Source organism: Narcine bancroftii, chromosome 1, assembly GCF_036971445.1.
Source record: "Narcine bancroftii isolate sNarBan1 chromosome 1, sNarBan1.hap1, whole genome shotgun sequence".
Classification (NCBI taxonomy): domain Eukaryota; kingdom Metazoa; phylum Chordata; class Chondrichthyes; order Torpediniformes; family Narcinidae; genus Narcine; species Narcine bancroftii.
Window position 1 is genome coordinate 57,157,733 of NC_091469.1, and position 16,250 is coordinate 57,173,982.

Below are 16,250 nucleotides of genomic sequence, written 5' to 3' on the forward strand. Positions count from 1 at the left end.
TGAAGGCATTAAATAATTTCCTTCTCTTTGGATACAATGCCACCCTGGTTTTCCCTCAATCAACCACAATTACTGTAACATTGCCCTTTTTGCATGCCTTCTCCAGCTCCCTCAGTAGTGTTCCCACCACATCCTGGCTACTGTTTGGGGGCATGTAAACAATCACCAGGGTCTTTATCCCCCTTACAGTTTTTCAATTCTGCAACAGGGATTCTATGTCTTCTGATCCAATGTCTCCTCATCCAAAAGATTTAGTCTGGTTTTCAACCAGTAGAACAACCCCACCCTTGACTTTCCGATACACTGCTTATCTTTAGATATTTAGTTGCTAGCTGTGGTCTTCTTCCTGCTTTGACTCACGACAGTGGCACTACTGCCACTTTTAATTAACCTTATTTCTTATACAGCAGGCATTTAAGTAAAAAGACTTGCAGTGCTGTATTCACCCTTTTCAATTTTGTTTCCAAAGTACCCTCAAGTTATATCGTTAATCTTATGCTTGTAATTTTACTCTATTGATTGCTTATCCTTCCTTTCAATCTTGCGACATTGTATCTACTTGTGTAGAGCATCTTCTGCCCAATCACTGCACTCTCATTCTGGTTACCATCCCCCTGCCAAACTAAATTTAAACCATCCCCAAGAGCTCTAGCAAACCTGCCTGCCAGGATATTAGTCCTCCTCCTGCTCAGGTGCAATGCATCCTTTTTGTACAGGTCAAAGCTTCCCCAGAGGTGATCCCAATGATTTACGAATCTGAACCCCCTGTATACATTCATCTGCTACAAGTTTCTGTTTTTGCCCTCAGTAGTGCATGGTACAGGTAGCAATTCAGACTTAACAACCCTTGAGGTCCTGCTTTTTAGCTTCTTTTCTAACTCCTCATGTTCCCTCTTCAGGACCTTATCCTTCTTTCCTATCTAATTGTAATAGGTGAAAAGGATAAGACAGAGGAACTGAATGAGCATTTTGCATCAATCATTGATACTTTCGTGAAAAACTACATCTGGGTGCTCATCCTCCTTCTTGAGACTGCTATGCACTCAGAGTCATCGCTGACCCTGGCACCTGGGAGGCAACAAACCCATCCAAGAGTCAATCACAGAACCTCCTCAACTTCAAATCCCCAATCACTATAGCTCTACTCTTTTCAGAAATATCCCTTCAGAGCCAAAAATCAAAGATCAGTCACAGACCATCATTCAAGGGGGAAGAAAAATAGATTTTATAGTATGATACAATCTTGGAATGGTGGAGCATTCTCTAAAGGCTAAATGGCTGGCTTCTGCTCATATCTTGTGTATTAACTGACTAGGCTCAAGAAATAAAGTACCACCTGAGGTTAAGGGCTCCAACATTTTGAATTCCAAAAACAATGAAGCACAAACCACAATACTATCACCTGACATGAGGAACCTGTTAATTAAAGTAAATGCAAGACTTGGAGTAAAAGAAAGCACTAAGAAATTTTACAGAATTTTAAATCTTGAATTTACTTACCACATTCTTCTTCATCATGCCCAGTTTCACAATCTACCTCTCCATCGCACCTCCAGGAAACTGGAACACACATGTGAGACCCAGGACCACAGTGGATTTCATCAGTAGCACAGGTACTCTTGTCTTGAAAAAAAAGTGTAAAACACATTGATTACTGACAAACACTATTCTTAGACATGTCAAACTCAGCAAATTACAATGTGAGCTCCTTCCAAATCTGAATTACAAATGTCAGAATCAGAATTTGTCGTCATAAACGTGTGTCATGAAATACATTGCTCTCACACATTAAAAAAAAATAAATTTGTGCAAAACAGAGATGTGAGCTAGTATCTATGGTACATTGTCTATTCAGAAATTTGGTGGCAGAGGGAAGAAGCAGTTTTTGTACCGTTGGGCATTCATCTTCAGACTCCTGTACCTCGCTCCTGATGGTAGAAGTGAGAAGAGGACATGGCCTGGGTGGTGAGGCTCCTTGATGATGGATGCTTTTTCTTGAAACACTGCCTCTTGTAGATATCTTTGAAGTGAAGACTGATGACTATGATGGCACTGACTGAGTTCACAACTCTTTGTAGACTTTTTATATCCTGTAGATTGACGTCTCCACACCAGACAGTGATGCAACCAGTCAGAATGCTCTCCACAGTACACCTGCAGAAACTTGCAGGAGTCTTTGATGATGTATCAAATCTCAAATTCTTCATGAAGTATAGCCACTGGCCATCCTTCTTTGCGATTGCATCAAAATCATGGTGCCTCCAGGATAGGTCTTCAGTGATGTTGACCCTCAGGAACTTGAAGTTCTTGACCCTTTCCACTGCTGACCCCTCGACAAAGGCTGATATGTGTGAACTTAAAGAGGTAGAATAACCAGTTCCATAGTTTTGCCATTGTTGAGTGCAAGGTTGTTGTTTTGACACCAGTCAACCAGCTGATCTACTCACTCCTATATGCTTCCTCATTGCAAGGAGCAAATGAGGTAATTGCAGAGTATAGAAAATGTAAGAGAATACTAGAGAAGGAAATCAAGAAAGCAAAAAGGCATGAGGGTGCTTTGGCAGATAACGTGAAGGTAAATCCAAAGGATTTCTACAAGTATATTAAGAGTAAGAGGATAACAAGGGACAAAATTGGTCCCCTAGAACATCAGAGTGGTCAACTATGTGTGGAGCCTCACAAAATGGGGAAGATATTGATTTTTTTTGTGTCAGTAGTTACTCCGGAAATTGGCATAGATAGAAGGAAAACAAATAGAAGTATCATGAAACCTATGGAGATGGAGGAGGAGGGGATTACTGCCTTACAGGAAATTAAGGTAGATAAATAATCTGGGCTAGATATGACATTCCTTCAGACCTTGAGGGAGACAAGTGTTGAAATTGCAGGGGTCCTGATGGATATATTCAAAATGTCCTTAGCCATGCAAGAGGTGCTGGAGGTTTAGAGAGTGGCTCATGTTGTCGTGCTGTTTAAGAAAAGCTCCAAAAATAAACCAGGGACCTATAGGCCAGTGAGCCTGACATCAGTAGTAGATAAATTATTGGAAGGAGATCTGAGAGACAGGATATCTATGTATTTGGACAGCCAAGGGCTGATTAAGGACAGTCAGCATAGCTTTGTGTGTGGTAGGTCATATTTAACAAATCTTTGTTTATTTTGAGGAAGTTATCAAGAAGGTAGTTGAAGAAATGGGAGTGGACTTCAGTAAGGCCTTTGACAAGGTCCCACATGAGAGGTTAGTTCAGAAGGTTAAGACACTGGGTATAGATCAGAGTGGTCAACTATGTAAACTGGATTTGAAATTGGCTGTGGGGGAGAAAAAAGTGGTAGTGGATGGTTGCTTCTCAGACTGGAGGCCTGTGATGAATGGTGTGCCTCAGGGATACATGTTGGGACCATTTGTTGTCTATATTAATGATCTGGATGATAATGTGGTAAAATGGATCAGCAAGTTTGCTGATGACAAAGATAGGAGGCGTAATAGTCAGTGAAGAATATTTTTGAATTGTGCAGAGGGATCTAGATTCACTGGGAGAATAGGACAGTAAATGGATAATGCAGTTTAATGCAGACAATGTGAGGTATTGGATTCTGGAAGACCAAATCAAGGAAGGACATACATTGTAGGGCACTGAGGAGTGCGGAGGAGCAAAGACAGCTGGAAATACAGGTGCATTGTTTCCTGAAGGTGGTGTCGCAGGTGGATAGGGTTGTAAAGTTTTGGCATCTGGACCTTTATAAATCAAAGTATTGAGTAAAGAAGTTGGGATGTTATGTTGAAGCCATACAAGACATTGAAGCCAAATTTGGAATATTGTGTAGTTCTGTTCTAGCTACTGGAAGGATATAAATAAGATTGAAAGAGTACAGACAAGATTTACTAAGATGTTGCTGGGTCTTCAGGAGTTGAGTTATAGGGAAAGATTAAACAGGTTAGGAGTTTATTCCTTGGAACTGTTACGGAGTCCAGAGGACCCCAAAAAATTAGCAGCAATAGATATGCACCATATCACAGAGTTACTTAAACAAAAGTAGTTTAAATTATATTTGAACAAGAAAACATAATTAAATTTTAAATTATTTCTTAACCTACTAATTCCCCCCTCTAATACCAAGCACAGATGTGTGTGCAATGTGTATTTAAGATCAGAAAAGTTCTTTGGATCACAGTCCACTCTCACTGGTTGCAGGCAATTCTTGTACTGTGCGCAAAGTTCACCAGTTTTTGGTGCTTAACAGGCAAATAGTTACCACTCACTAGGGTTCTTGTTGGTCTTCAGAGAGAGAGATTCCTTTTGTTCCAGGAAATCCACACCTGTTTCCTGTTTAATCAGTCTTGCTGACGAAACTTGTCCCCTTCAGGGTTCTCCAGATGATCCTCCTTCTTTCATGTCACCTTTCAGACAGCCAGTCTTCTTCCTTGACCAAGCAGTCTTCCAAAGGTTTGCCAGCTTTGTCCTTCTGGAACAGATTTCTATCTCCTTTCTCTGTTTCATGCCCTCCCTCTCAGAGCAAAATTGTTCTGTCTGCCTGCAAAAATCACATGCTCTCCCAGGCAAGCTGTATGCTGCAGCTTTGTTGCTCTTATTGCAAAAAAAAGCACTCTGCAAATATTATGTGTTTTAAAATGTTTGTGTGCAACCTGCTCTAATAATCCTTCCCAAAACACCTCTAAATACTCTGTCACAGAACAAAGAAGAATGAAGAAACATTTGATTGAGATTTACAGAATTATGAGGGGTATGGACAAAGTAAATGCAAGTGGGCTCTTTCCACTGATATTAAGAGAGAAATGAGAGGACATGGCTTTATGGTGAAAGAGGAAAGGTTTAGGGGAACTTCTTCACTCAGTGGTGGGAGTAAGGGATGAGCTGCCATCTAATATGGTGGATACAGACTCAATCTTGAGTTTTAAGAATAAATTGGATAGATACATGGATGGGAAAGGTCTGGAGGGTTATGGAATGGTAGCAGGTTATTGGGACTAGCTGAACAATGGTTGGCACAGACTAGAAGGGCTGAATAGCTGTTTGTGTGGTAGCATTCTATGGAATCAGAAGGGTTCAATGAATTTTAGAAAATCCACACTCAACAGTCCAAAACCACTCAAACTTGAGTAACAAAATTAAAATTTTCTGTAAACAGGGCACATTAAAGTAGAAATAATACCACTCAAATGGCAAAAATATATTTTTTCCTTACTTCATGTTGCAAAACCACTAAAAAGGTCAAATTGTAAATAGCCACAGAAGGTTGAGACAGAAAGAGATACTTGCAACAGAGTTCTGGGCTTTCATCAGATCCATCTTCACAATCCACATTACCATCACACTTCCATTTTCCAAGTATGCATTGGCCATTAAGACACATGAAGTCTGATACTGCACAGAAGTCCATTGAAGCTAATGGATAAAATAATTAAAATAACTTGTTTGGTAATTTAAAGCAGTAATGTTTTAACAAGTTAGGTGTATAATCCTTCATATTCTGGCCAGCCTTTCTCAAACTTTTTTTGGCCAAGGTCTCCCTACAACTCTGCTCTGTGAAGCAGTCACTTCAAGTTGGTTTCTTCTGCATTTCTTACCTACTGACTACGCAAAAAAGATTTTGATTTCACACTGCGGTCTCCTAAAATGTGCTGTGACCCTAGGGTGGCAGAAGAGGCATACACTTTCTGTTGAGGATGGCTAGTTTAGGCTAATGTCATTAAATCTCCTGGTATTATTAACCCTCTTGACTGAACACATAGGTACAATCTAATGTTTTTCCAGCTGCTGATTTATGGCAGTATTCCTGAAATGGGGCCATCAATAGAGCAACTGATTCCCATCAAGAATATGCTGTTTTTAAAACTATAGAATAGTACAGCATGGGAACACTCCCTTCAGCCCTGAACTAAACAGGATGATAAATTAAATGTTGGCATCATTTTCAGCAAAATTATATTCTTGATTAAAATTGAATTTACCTGTTATATTTAAATGCTACTATTGTCATAATAGTGTTACTAATCTTACAAATTTTGTGGATGCAAAATGGCATCAAAGTATGGAAACTTTTTGCAAGCTAACTATACAGCATGCAAATCTAAGCTGATTGCCATCTCTGCACACATGACAAAATTTAATTAACAATTCGCAAACCAAAACAGTTTTAAAACAAGTCTGATAAGAACAGACAAGGGCTCGCCTCAGAATTGATAGACTAGGCAACATTGCATATTTTCAAATGATAGGATAACAATATCCAGGCTTTAAAAAGGTTTTAGACAAAATACATGAATTTAATTTTCAGTGGGAATTATTGATTGGAGAGTCTGAAGTCAAGAACAACAATTCATTTGAAACAAGCTGCACACATTTACAACATTAGCCCATTTGACTGCAAGATTTTCTACAAAGTTTTGATTAGCATCAATAACCAAACCCCACATCAACAGCTGTATTTCTGCAGGGGTTTTATTCCTTTGCACTAATGTTTGCTCAATGGACAGGAACTGATTCATTACACTGCCTTTTCCATAGCCCTGTGAAATCAGACACATTTGATTTCTCTTCAATATTTGAAGCTATTAAGCATATTTAAATGAATAAATAATTCTTTTAATTCTGATTTTAATGCTTCTATTTCCAAATTTGATTGCATTTGCACAGAGCCAATACTAAATGTGACTGATGTTGCAAATTATTCTGCTCCAAGGCAAAGACAATCCAAATTTTATGCTAGGACTTGTTGCTAGTTTCCAGCAAAATCATGCAATAGCCATAGTTCAAACCTAATATTTCACACAAGAAGGGTGCAATTTTACCCAAGCATTCTCTTCAGGAAAATTTGCCCAGGACAATTTTTGGCAATTAAACAGAGTTTACATTGGACAAACTAGAGTTCTATGAACAGCATGTAATTGCCAATCAATTATAACCTCAAGCAAAGCTTGAAGTTGGACTGAATTTAATCAACTGATGTCTTTACAACCAATTATCAATGAAAGCCATCAATTACTGGGCCAAAAACCTTTTGTCATCCCTTATGACATATTTTGTAAACTTTGCAGCTATTGTTTCCTATGCTCTGGTCTTGGTGGAAAGCAATTCACAATGTCCAATGCTATGCCTAAAGATTGTAGTCTTTACCATTTTTACACTGTTTTCCATCTTCAATCAATTCCATGCCATCTGGACAAATACAGGTGAATTTGGTTGAATTAGTACTAATCTGAGGAGCTGGAAGACAAAGGTATTCACAGCCACCATTGAAGCTCTCATTGCACCAGTTTTTGCCTGTTGAAAATAAAAATCAATAACCAGTATTATGAAACATCACATTGCACAGTACTTCTAAAGTCTGAGGTGGAATGAATTATAAAAAGTTACAAATGGATAAGATTGACTGATTCACAATTTTTTCCCCCAACAAAAATGGTCTAATTTTTGAAAATTGGATCCATCAACATTTCAATCTAGATTTCCCCTTTATTTTAATTAAAAGCCAAATATTTAGTCATTTGTCAATATAAGGTCATTAGTTATCCCACTGTTATTAATACGTGTTATTGGCAATGAAAGGTTAGTTTAACCAAGCTCAAGAATGGAGTACTTAACATAAAACAGAGCATTTTAACGTTACAATCAAACGTTGTACCTGATGGCTGTAACAAATCATGATAAACAATAATATCATGAGGTTCATCAAGATTGGAAGCTAAAATTACTATATTGGCTCCTGTAAACTTATTGGCACCATAAATATTTTCACTCTCACTGTCAATCCAAAAGACACGATCCTAAAAAAAAATAAGTTTGATTTTAAATGAAGCCTATTGTGGGCAACTACTAATTATACAATTCACAGTATACTTTCAGTCAACATCAGGATTAAAACTTCAGTACATTTTGTAATTGTACCTTTTGCACCAATGTTTAAACTTCACTAAGGTTATCGCATTTAAAAGCCTAATGTTTACTTGATACAAACCAGTTGTTCAATGAAACTAAAGTCAACTCCAAGTGATGCATCTGTTGGCCTTTTGACATGATACAAGATCATCATCATTCGGACATGTACAGATACACTGAAATTTTTACTTGCTACAGCCAAACAATGGTCTTCACAAGGGTTTAAAGCCTGCTACTTCCACAGTCACACATGAGATCCATCTTACTTTTGGATCTATACCTAGTACAATGCCAAAATTGTATACCTACATACCTTCCAAATGTTTTTTTAAAGTTATTTTGCAACATGAAGTTTCTCAAATCCAAGTGGTTTCAAAGATTAAGATAATGCATGGAGCTAGGTTGGCAAATACCTACCTAGGTAGACATACTAAAGCCCCTGCTTCTTTGACATTCCTTGGTGGAGAGGATCCAAGCAGTAATTGGGTTTCAAACAGCATATGGAAGGTCATGCCCTATTGACCAGCTTGCCTTTAAAAACTCATTGCTGTCACAGGTTCCTGGACCAGTGTTAATATCTTCACTTTTCAGAGTATAGTGGAATAATTTTAAGTTATAACTTTTTTTTTAAAAAAGTAATTAAAACTAACCACTTCTATAAGTCAACAATACTTCAATTGAATGTTGCTCTGACTGGGTGTTTTGAATGACAGAATCAAAGGGCTGGATGAAAGATTCTCCATTGCTAATGAATATGGTGTAATGCTGAAGTCCAGTGCGAATGCATTGAAGACATTACCTGTGCTTGAACGGCTGCTAGAAAGTTTGTTGCAGAACTGCCAAAGCACATCCTACATGGCAGGATAGCTCAATAGTTATAATCATACACTGTGATGAGTGGTAACTGATTTATGGCTAAACATTTTTTTTAATGTCACTATATACACTATTTTAATACAGTTGCTATCTTACCTCAAAGAGTGATATAGCAAGAGGATGGCCAAGGAATTCTTCAGAGTTCAGTATAGTTCTTCTATCCTGACCATTTAGATCTATGCTTGATAAAATATGCAGCTTTGAATCAACCCAATAGAGACGCCTTTTCACAAGGTCTAGGAAGGAATTAAGTCATGCATAAACTTTAATAAAAAATGTCACAAAATAAAGGTTTAGTTATCCACTTACCTAATGCAATACCATTTGGCCATTGAATATCTCTGGTAACCAGCAGCTGGCGGACAACCCCATTCATTCCTGCTTTTTCAATCTTTGCTGGCTCACCCCAGTCAGACCAGAAAACAAACCTTTTAATAAAAATAATATTTTAATTAACAATGAATCTATTTGTTTGCAGAATGAACTACTATCCTATTATCGCATTACAATTAAAAAAAAACTTCTAGTTTAATGAGGACTCGTTCATTTACTGAAGGATGAGAGCACATTCTTGCATGTGGTAACAAATTATTTTAACCCCCCTAAAAAACAATGAAAATTTGAAATAATATTAATTAGAAACTACAAATCCTACCAACACAAACTTGCCTCAATTTAAAGCAATCGGCAGTTTGATATTGTGACAGGAGCTATTAGTATCCCAATTTTAATGAAAAAAAAAATTAACCAATGACTCATAATTAGTTTCCAAACTGATCTCAAAATTTGCAGTGGTATGGAAATTGAAAATTACCCAGTTAGTGGATCCACAACGATGGATGCTGGTTCCTTCAAATTAGTTTGAAAGAGTATCTTCCTTTTGGTCCCATCAAAGTTGGCTACAGAGAGTGTTTTAGTGCCCACATCTGTCCAATAAATATTCTTGTAGATCCAGTCAACAGCAATTCCCACAGGGATTTTTATATCCTTAATAGCTCTAGAGAAACCCATTCCACCATCTTGTTCATCCAATGATTTACTGCAAGTAGTTAATAAACCTTTAAATTAAGTAATCAAATTAAACAAACAGTTAAAATAATACTTTTGTATTATAGTCATATAGGCAGCACTTTCAGAAATATGTTCATTAAACTCCTGATTAATCAACATCAGCAAAAATACTATCCACCATGTAATGAGACCATGCGACTTAGAAAGTGTAAAATAGATTGCTGGTTGAGAAATTGGAGGAATGAAGTTCTCTGATAAACAAGTATTTAACCCAAGTACAATTTACTATATTTATTTTCACTAGTCAGCAGAATAAACTTCAAAAAGAATTTGAAAGCTGATGTCTAAATTTGGTTGGATAAAAGTTAGAGGAATAAGCAGGCATAGAAGGGACAACCAAAGTGATATGCATCAGTCAATTACCACAGGCAAATTATTTCTGCTTTATAAAGAGGGGGAAGAGGCAGGAGAAAACTAATCTGACAGTCTGTGGACAAGAATGATATGTTCAGAAAGGGGCCAATACCAGGGAGTGTTGCATGAAGAATTGTCTGAACTAATTACATGAACAAGTTTAAAAACTGTAACAATGCATGGTATTTCGTTATAATTTATCCTTATCATTTTTTGTGGGTTTTTGTAATGTGTTAATTTTAATTTAAAAAACAATCTTTGAAACTCAGTTACACAAAAGAGTTTAGAGCTGTGCTGCTCTACAAATCTTGGCAAGGGTATCTGAAGTTGCACTTCATGATTGGAATTTCAAAATGAAATCAAACTGGACTTTTGTTTCAATCAGGTATTTAATACTTCCAAAAATCTTACCTGAAAATTGCCTGATACACCAAATCAGCCCAGAAGACTTTCTGAGTTTCAGTGTCAACATCAAGTGCAACAGCATTTCTCAACTGTCCCACCACCCAAGTGTATTCCAGATCATGCAATCCAATTTTCCTGATATCGTGGCGATTGACAAAGATCAAACAAGGTTCACCACCGGTTTTGGAAAAATTACTCTCCATACTAGCGTCTGCAAAATAGATCAACAGGAGGTCGTGAGAGAACATTTTCTGAGGAGAACAATATTTCTAATTGAATTTCTCCTATTATTTCACATCTTACTCATTTTTGGGAGAGATGTTACAAAGGTGTCAGATGCCTTTTTAAAACTACATATAGGAAAACAATGAAGTCACTAACTTTATACATATATTTGAAATCTGTGGCAAGGGAGGATTATGTTGAGGATACAATAGATACAAATTCCAATTTTTTCTCATTGAACATAGTATATTACAAAGTACAGGTGCACTCAAATAGGCAAGACATTAATTAAGCACCTCATGCATCATAGCATTTCTAATAATACATCTCTCCTTACCAGCCCAGATCAAGCAATGAATGGCATGTAATGGGATTTCACTGAACATTCAATCCAAAGAATTTAGTCTACATTCATTAAATCCCAATTAACTTAGGCTGGTAAAGAATTCTAGCACCACTTCCACAGACTAGAAGCAGAGCAGAAGTAAATGAAACAAATTTCTTGCAAGCAGAAAAACTTTGATTTTCTTTGTAGATATTGATGAGTGTCAAATTTTGGGGATCTGTGATCAAATCTGCTTCAACTTGAATGGTAGCTTTAGATGTGACTGCCACGAAGGATACTACCTGGATCCACCCTGGTATTGGCCCCTTTCTGTACACATCATTCTTGTCCATAGACTGTCAGATATGTTTTCTCCTGCCTCTTCCCCCTCTTTATAAAGCAGAAATAATTTGCCTGTGGTAATTGACTGATGCATATCACTTTGGTTGTCCCTTCTATGCCTGCTTATTCCTCTAACTTTTATCCAACCAAATTTAGACATCAGCTTTCAATACCACAGGGAGTACACATTATTGGCTGGGGAAGGCAAGACACATTGTAGATGCTACTAAAGGAACAAAAATAGCTACTTTGGCATGAAGAAAATATATAATTCCTTAGCCATACCATTTGGGATGCGCTCTACTGTAAATGGAAGTAGCTTGGGATCAAAATATTCACTGTAAACTGGGCGCATAGCATTGTACTTACCGAGAGCCTTGCAAGCCCGACTGAGTGGATCCAGGTGGTATCCTTCGTGGCAGTCACATCTAAAGCTACCCTTCAAGTTGAAGCAGATTTGATCGCAGATCCCCAAAATTTGACACTCATCAATATCTACAAAGAAAATCAAAGTTCTTCAAATTTATGATCAAACCAATTTCCAGGTTAAAGTTAACTTTACTTGCCTGCACAGGATTTTCCATCAACCAGCTCAAAGCCAGGAGGACATTCACATTCATAACCAATGGGAAGATCTCTGCAGATGTGAGAACAGCCACCATTGCTCACAAGGCATTCATTCACATCTGCAATAAACATAAAATTAAACAGTGACATTTGACACAATTCAAATATTATTATTGAATTATTATTATTGAAAACCTGCACAGTCATGGCCTTGCAAGCCATTATCAATGGGAATTTATAAAATGACAACAGAGAAGGGTATAAATAGAATAACAAGTCAAATAATTAAATAACCAGAGTGCTGATCAAATGTGTTAGTAAGGCAAGTAAACTAAAGTTCACATTCATTTTTTTTTACATTTAAATGAGGGGAAACAAATTTCTGGCGGGAAGCGTCATTAGTTACAAACGTAGAATGGTTGGACAAGAAATTTTGAAGCCTTTAGGGCAAGAAAATGTTGATTTTCCAAGTTTCTGCACAATGGAATTGATAAAGAAGTGATATGTTCCATTTCCAAAAGCAAAAAAACTATTTTTTTGCCTCAAAAACCACTTACTACATTTTTTGAAGGGCTCATCACTCCAGTCCTTGCAATCTGGGTGCTGATTACACAACTTGGATACATTTATGCATTCTCCACTTTGGCATTTGAAGTCAAAAGGCCCAGTGCAGTCAGCAACTGGAAGAAGAAATAGTCTTCAAATGAGTTGAAGTGAAAGAGTTAACAGGTTAACTATTAAAGAAATTGCACACTTACTCTTACAGTCAAATTCGTCACTACCATCAAAACAATCCTCAAAACCATCGCATTTCTTCCTTTCAGGAATACAGTTACCACCACATTTGAAATAATCAGGTTGACACATCTGGAGTGCTAAAATGAAAGTTTAAAAATTCAAGATTAAGGAAACAAAATGATTTTTAACACTGATAGCCATTTAATACTTTAAGTATAATGAACATCACTATTTGATCACGTTCATATATCTAACAAGAAAACCAAGCAATGTTTTGTCTGAAATTTATTGAATGTATTTAAAATATTTTCCTTTTAAAAAAGGTTATTTTTCAGTTGATTCAGTAATTTTAAAAATAAACAATATGACCAAACTCTTTAGTGCCGCCTGTATTCTCCCCTCTATTCAATCAAATTCATTCATTTGTGGATTCAAAAGATCTACATGTTTCTGTGCTGTAATCCTTTATGGTTCTAATAGACTAGTTAATGCTTCTGGGGAAATTTTTCTTTTTCATGCATCAAATCTATAAGTATCAAGAGTACTTACAGCAATTGGCTTCATCACTTCCATCTTTGCAGTCACGATCACCATCACAGGACCAGAGCTGATGAATGCATTCACCAGAATCACACTGGAATTCCGTAGAAGAACATGTCACCACTAAAGGCAGCACATGCCCACAGTGGTCAGGAGATTCATCGGACTGATCAACACAGTCAGCACGTGTATCACATAACCAGCTCAGGGGGATGCATTGAGAACTACTGCAACGAAACTCACGTGGGCCACAAGAATGTGGAACACAGCCTCTTTCGTCACTTCCGTCACCACAATCATCTGCTCCATTACAGACAAATGTTTTGGAAACACATCTGCTACTAGAGCAAGTGAACTCATCTGGATGGCAAACCAAATCACCTGGAAAAAAACACCCACTTAATTACGAGCCATTTAGTTGCTTACAACAACATTTCTTTTTGGTGTTTTTAAAATTTGATAATCTTTATGATTTCTGAGCCATCATTTCAATATAGTGGAAATGCTTTTGCACTATACCCCATGTACCATCACCAATTCAATACGCACAAAAAAAATAGAGTCCTTGGCATCTAACAGCACCTTCAAGAAAGATAAAAGTAATCACGTTAATCCTGTAGTTTGCTGCCAAGTGTGAAGACAGCAACTAACCAAACCAATGGATGATTTTTCTTTCAAGAATTTGATTGTCCATTTTTCCCTTCATGCCTGCTCCACTGTGATAAAATTAGTTGACCCTGTACCTTCATTCCATTTACTCACCTTGCTCTTATACCTATTGATCCCTTTAGCAGCCAGATATTTATTAAACGAGTGTAAAGTCCTGTCACTTCATGTCCTTTCTACTATTCAACTAGCTGGTGGTCTTGCAACCTTTGTACTGAACCAAGTGTGCTTTGCACCATCACTTTTCTATTTGAAAATATTGCACTCTGTTCTCTGTCTCTGACGCCAATGTCAGAACATCCATCAAGAGGGTGAACTCTCAAAAGGCATCAGGCCCCAATGGTGTACCTGGCAGGGTAATGAAGATCTATGCCAACCAACTAACTGAAGTGTTTAGACATGCTCAATCTCTTATTGCTGCAGTCGGAGGTTCCCACCTGTTTCAAAGGGGCATCAATCATCCCGGTATGCAGGAAGATCAGGATGACCCATTTCCAATGACTAACACCCAGTAGCACTCATCTCCTGTGATGAAATGCTTTGAGATGTTGGTAATAGCCAGAATTGACTCACAGTCATGATCCAGACCCATTCCAATTCACCTACCATCCCAATCACCCCACAGCAATATCACTGGCTCTCCACTCAGCTCTGGATCACCAGGACTACATCAACACATACATTAATCAGGCTACTCTTCGTGAAGAGTTTGAGGAGATTTGGTATGTCACCAAAGGCTCTTGCCAATTTCTTCAGGTGTACAATGGAGAGCATTCTGAATGGCTGCATCATTGACCAGCATGGAAGTGCCAATGCCCAGGATAAGGGCAGCATGGTTGGTGTAATGGTTAACATAACACCTTTACAGCACCAGCAATCTGGACCGGGTTTTGAATCCCATGCTGTCTGTAAGGAGTTTGTACATTCACCCCATAGGTTCTGGTTTCCTCCCACTATTCAAAATGGACCAGGATGTAGGCTAATTGGGTGTAAATTGGGCAGCATGGAACTGTGAGCCAAAGTGGCCTGTTATTGTGCTGCTTGTCTAAAGTTAAATTTAAAGAAAAAATCTAGAGTTGTGAACTCAGCCAGTGCCATCATGGGTGTTAGTCTAGACTCTATTTAAGATATCTACAAGAAATGGTGTCTGAAGAAAGCAGCATCTATTCTCAAGAACCTTAGCACCTAGGCCATGCCCTCTTCACACTGTTACCATCAGGAAGGAGGTACAGGAGCCTGAAGATCAGCACAGGACAACTTCTTCCCCTCTGCCATAAGATTTCTAAATCAAAAATGAACCACACACACCACCTTACTTTTTCTTATTTTTAAATGTAATTTTATAGCACTATTTGCACTGTACTGCTGCGGCAAAACAATGAAATTTACGACAAGTTCATGACATTAAATTCTGATTTTAATCTAAAACAAGAGTGCATTTCAACTTGGCAAGTATTTGTTCCCAGGAGTCATAAATAAAATGACAAACAAGCTTCAGAATGTTCTTATTGTAATTGAGGTGATGAATTACTTGACTTCCTCCCTTTCCAAAAGGAATTATGTCAAGATGATCAAATTCAATGAATTGAACTGAAACTGATTACAATTAAATACTTAAAGAATAATACATCATACCAGACAAGTGGTGAGAGATTGGATAATGCACATTATCAAAATCCTTCTACACATATCACGGCAGGTGCAGAAAGCAAATAGAAAGCACGTGAAAAATTGGACTTTATCTAGAGTAAAGATATGTTTTAGTAATAACATTGAGCCTTGGTAAGTCAACAGTCGAGTATAATGTCTCAACACCAGAAAAGAGATCTCAGTTAATCAAAGAATTATTGCAACATTGAGACTCCAGACTGTTCTCAGGGACAAGTTTACTAATGAATAGTGATCAAGGCATATGGAGGCCTGCATACTAAAGTTTACAAAGAGGGGAGATATCAATGGAATAAAATTCTTATAGGGATCAATTATCTGGATGCAGAGGAGACAATGCCCCTGGCCAAGTAATTTAGGGTCACAAAAAAATAGATGTCATTTTCCACCAGAGACCAGAACTCCCTACACCAGAGGGGCAAAAAAAATTAACAATTTTTGAAAAAACAGAATAATTGATTCCTGGATTAAGGGAATAATGAAAACGCTCAATATAGACCAGCCACAATCTTAAAGTTGGGAATAAACTCAATGGCAAAGAGACAGAATTCTGCACCATTCTCTTGCAACTTTAC

The 16,250-nt window shown here is 37.6% G+C and overlaps 2 protein-coding genes across 2 annotated transcripts in view; both read right to left on the reverse strand.

Moving 5' to 3' along the window:
- The window catches only part of LOC138763610 (low-density lipoprotein receptor-related protein 1-like), a 121,923-nt gene extending 116,523 nt beyond the window's left edge, over positions 1-5,400 (reverse strand). The window contains 2 exon segments of the mRNA XM_069938480.1: positions 1,501-1,623; positions 5,280-5,400. Coding sequence (XP_069794581.1) covers positions 1,501-1,623; positions 5,280-5,400 — 244 coding nt within the window.
- Positions 5,401-7,116: 1,716 nt separating this feature from the next.
- LOC138764024 (very low-density lipoprotein receptor-like) lies at positions 7,117-14,468 on the reverse strand. Its single transcript, XM_069939685.1, has 12 exons — positions 14,393-14,468; positions 13,351-13,722; positions 12,822-12,938; positions 12,621-12,743; positions 12,063-12,182; positions 11,861-11,991; positions 10,611-10,777; positions 9,589-9,813; positions 9,084-9,202; positions 8,871-9,010; positions 7,645-7,786; positions 7,117-7,283 (listed from the first exon to the last, which is right to left on the reverse strand). The coding sequence occupies exons 1-12, from the start codon at positions 14,466-14,468 to the stop codon at positions 7,117-7,119; spliced, it is 1,899 nt and encodes a 632-aa protein (XP_069795786.1).
- Between the last annotated feature and the right edge of the window lie 1,782 nt (positions 14,469-16,250).

Bases quoted from the DNA above. Each gene is read 5' to 3' on its own strand.
- LOC138764024 (XM_069939685.1), bottom strand. From the start codon at position 14,468: ATGATTGATGCCCCTTTGAAACAGGTGGGAACCTCCGACTGCAGCAAT. The intron at 13,723-14,392 runs GTTAGTTGGTTG...GTTTTTTTCCAG, and splicing joins GAGCATGTCTAAACACTTCA to GTGATTTGGTTTGCCATCCA. The intron at 12,744-12,821 runs GTAAGTGTGCAA...TTCTTCTTCCAG, and splicing joins TGACGAATTTGACTGTAAGA to TTGCTGACTGCACTGGGCCT.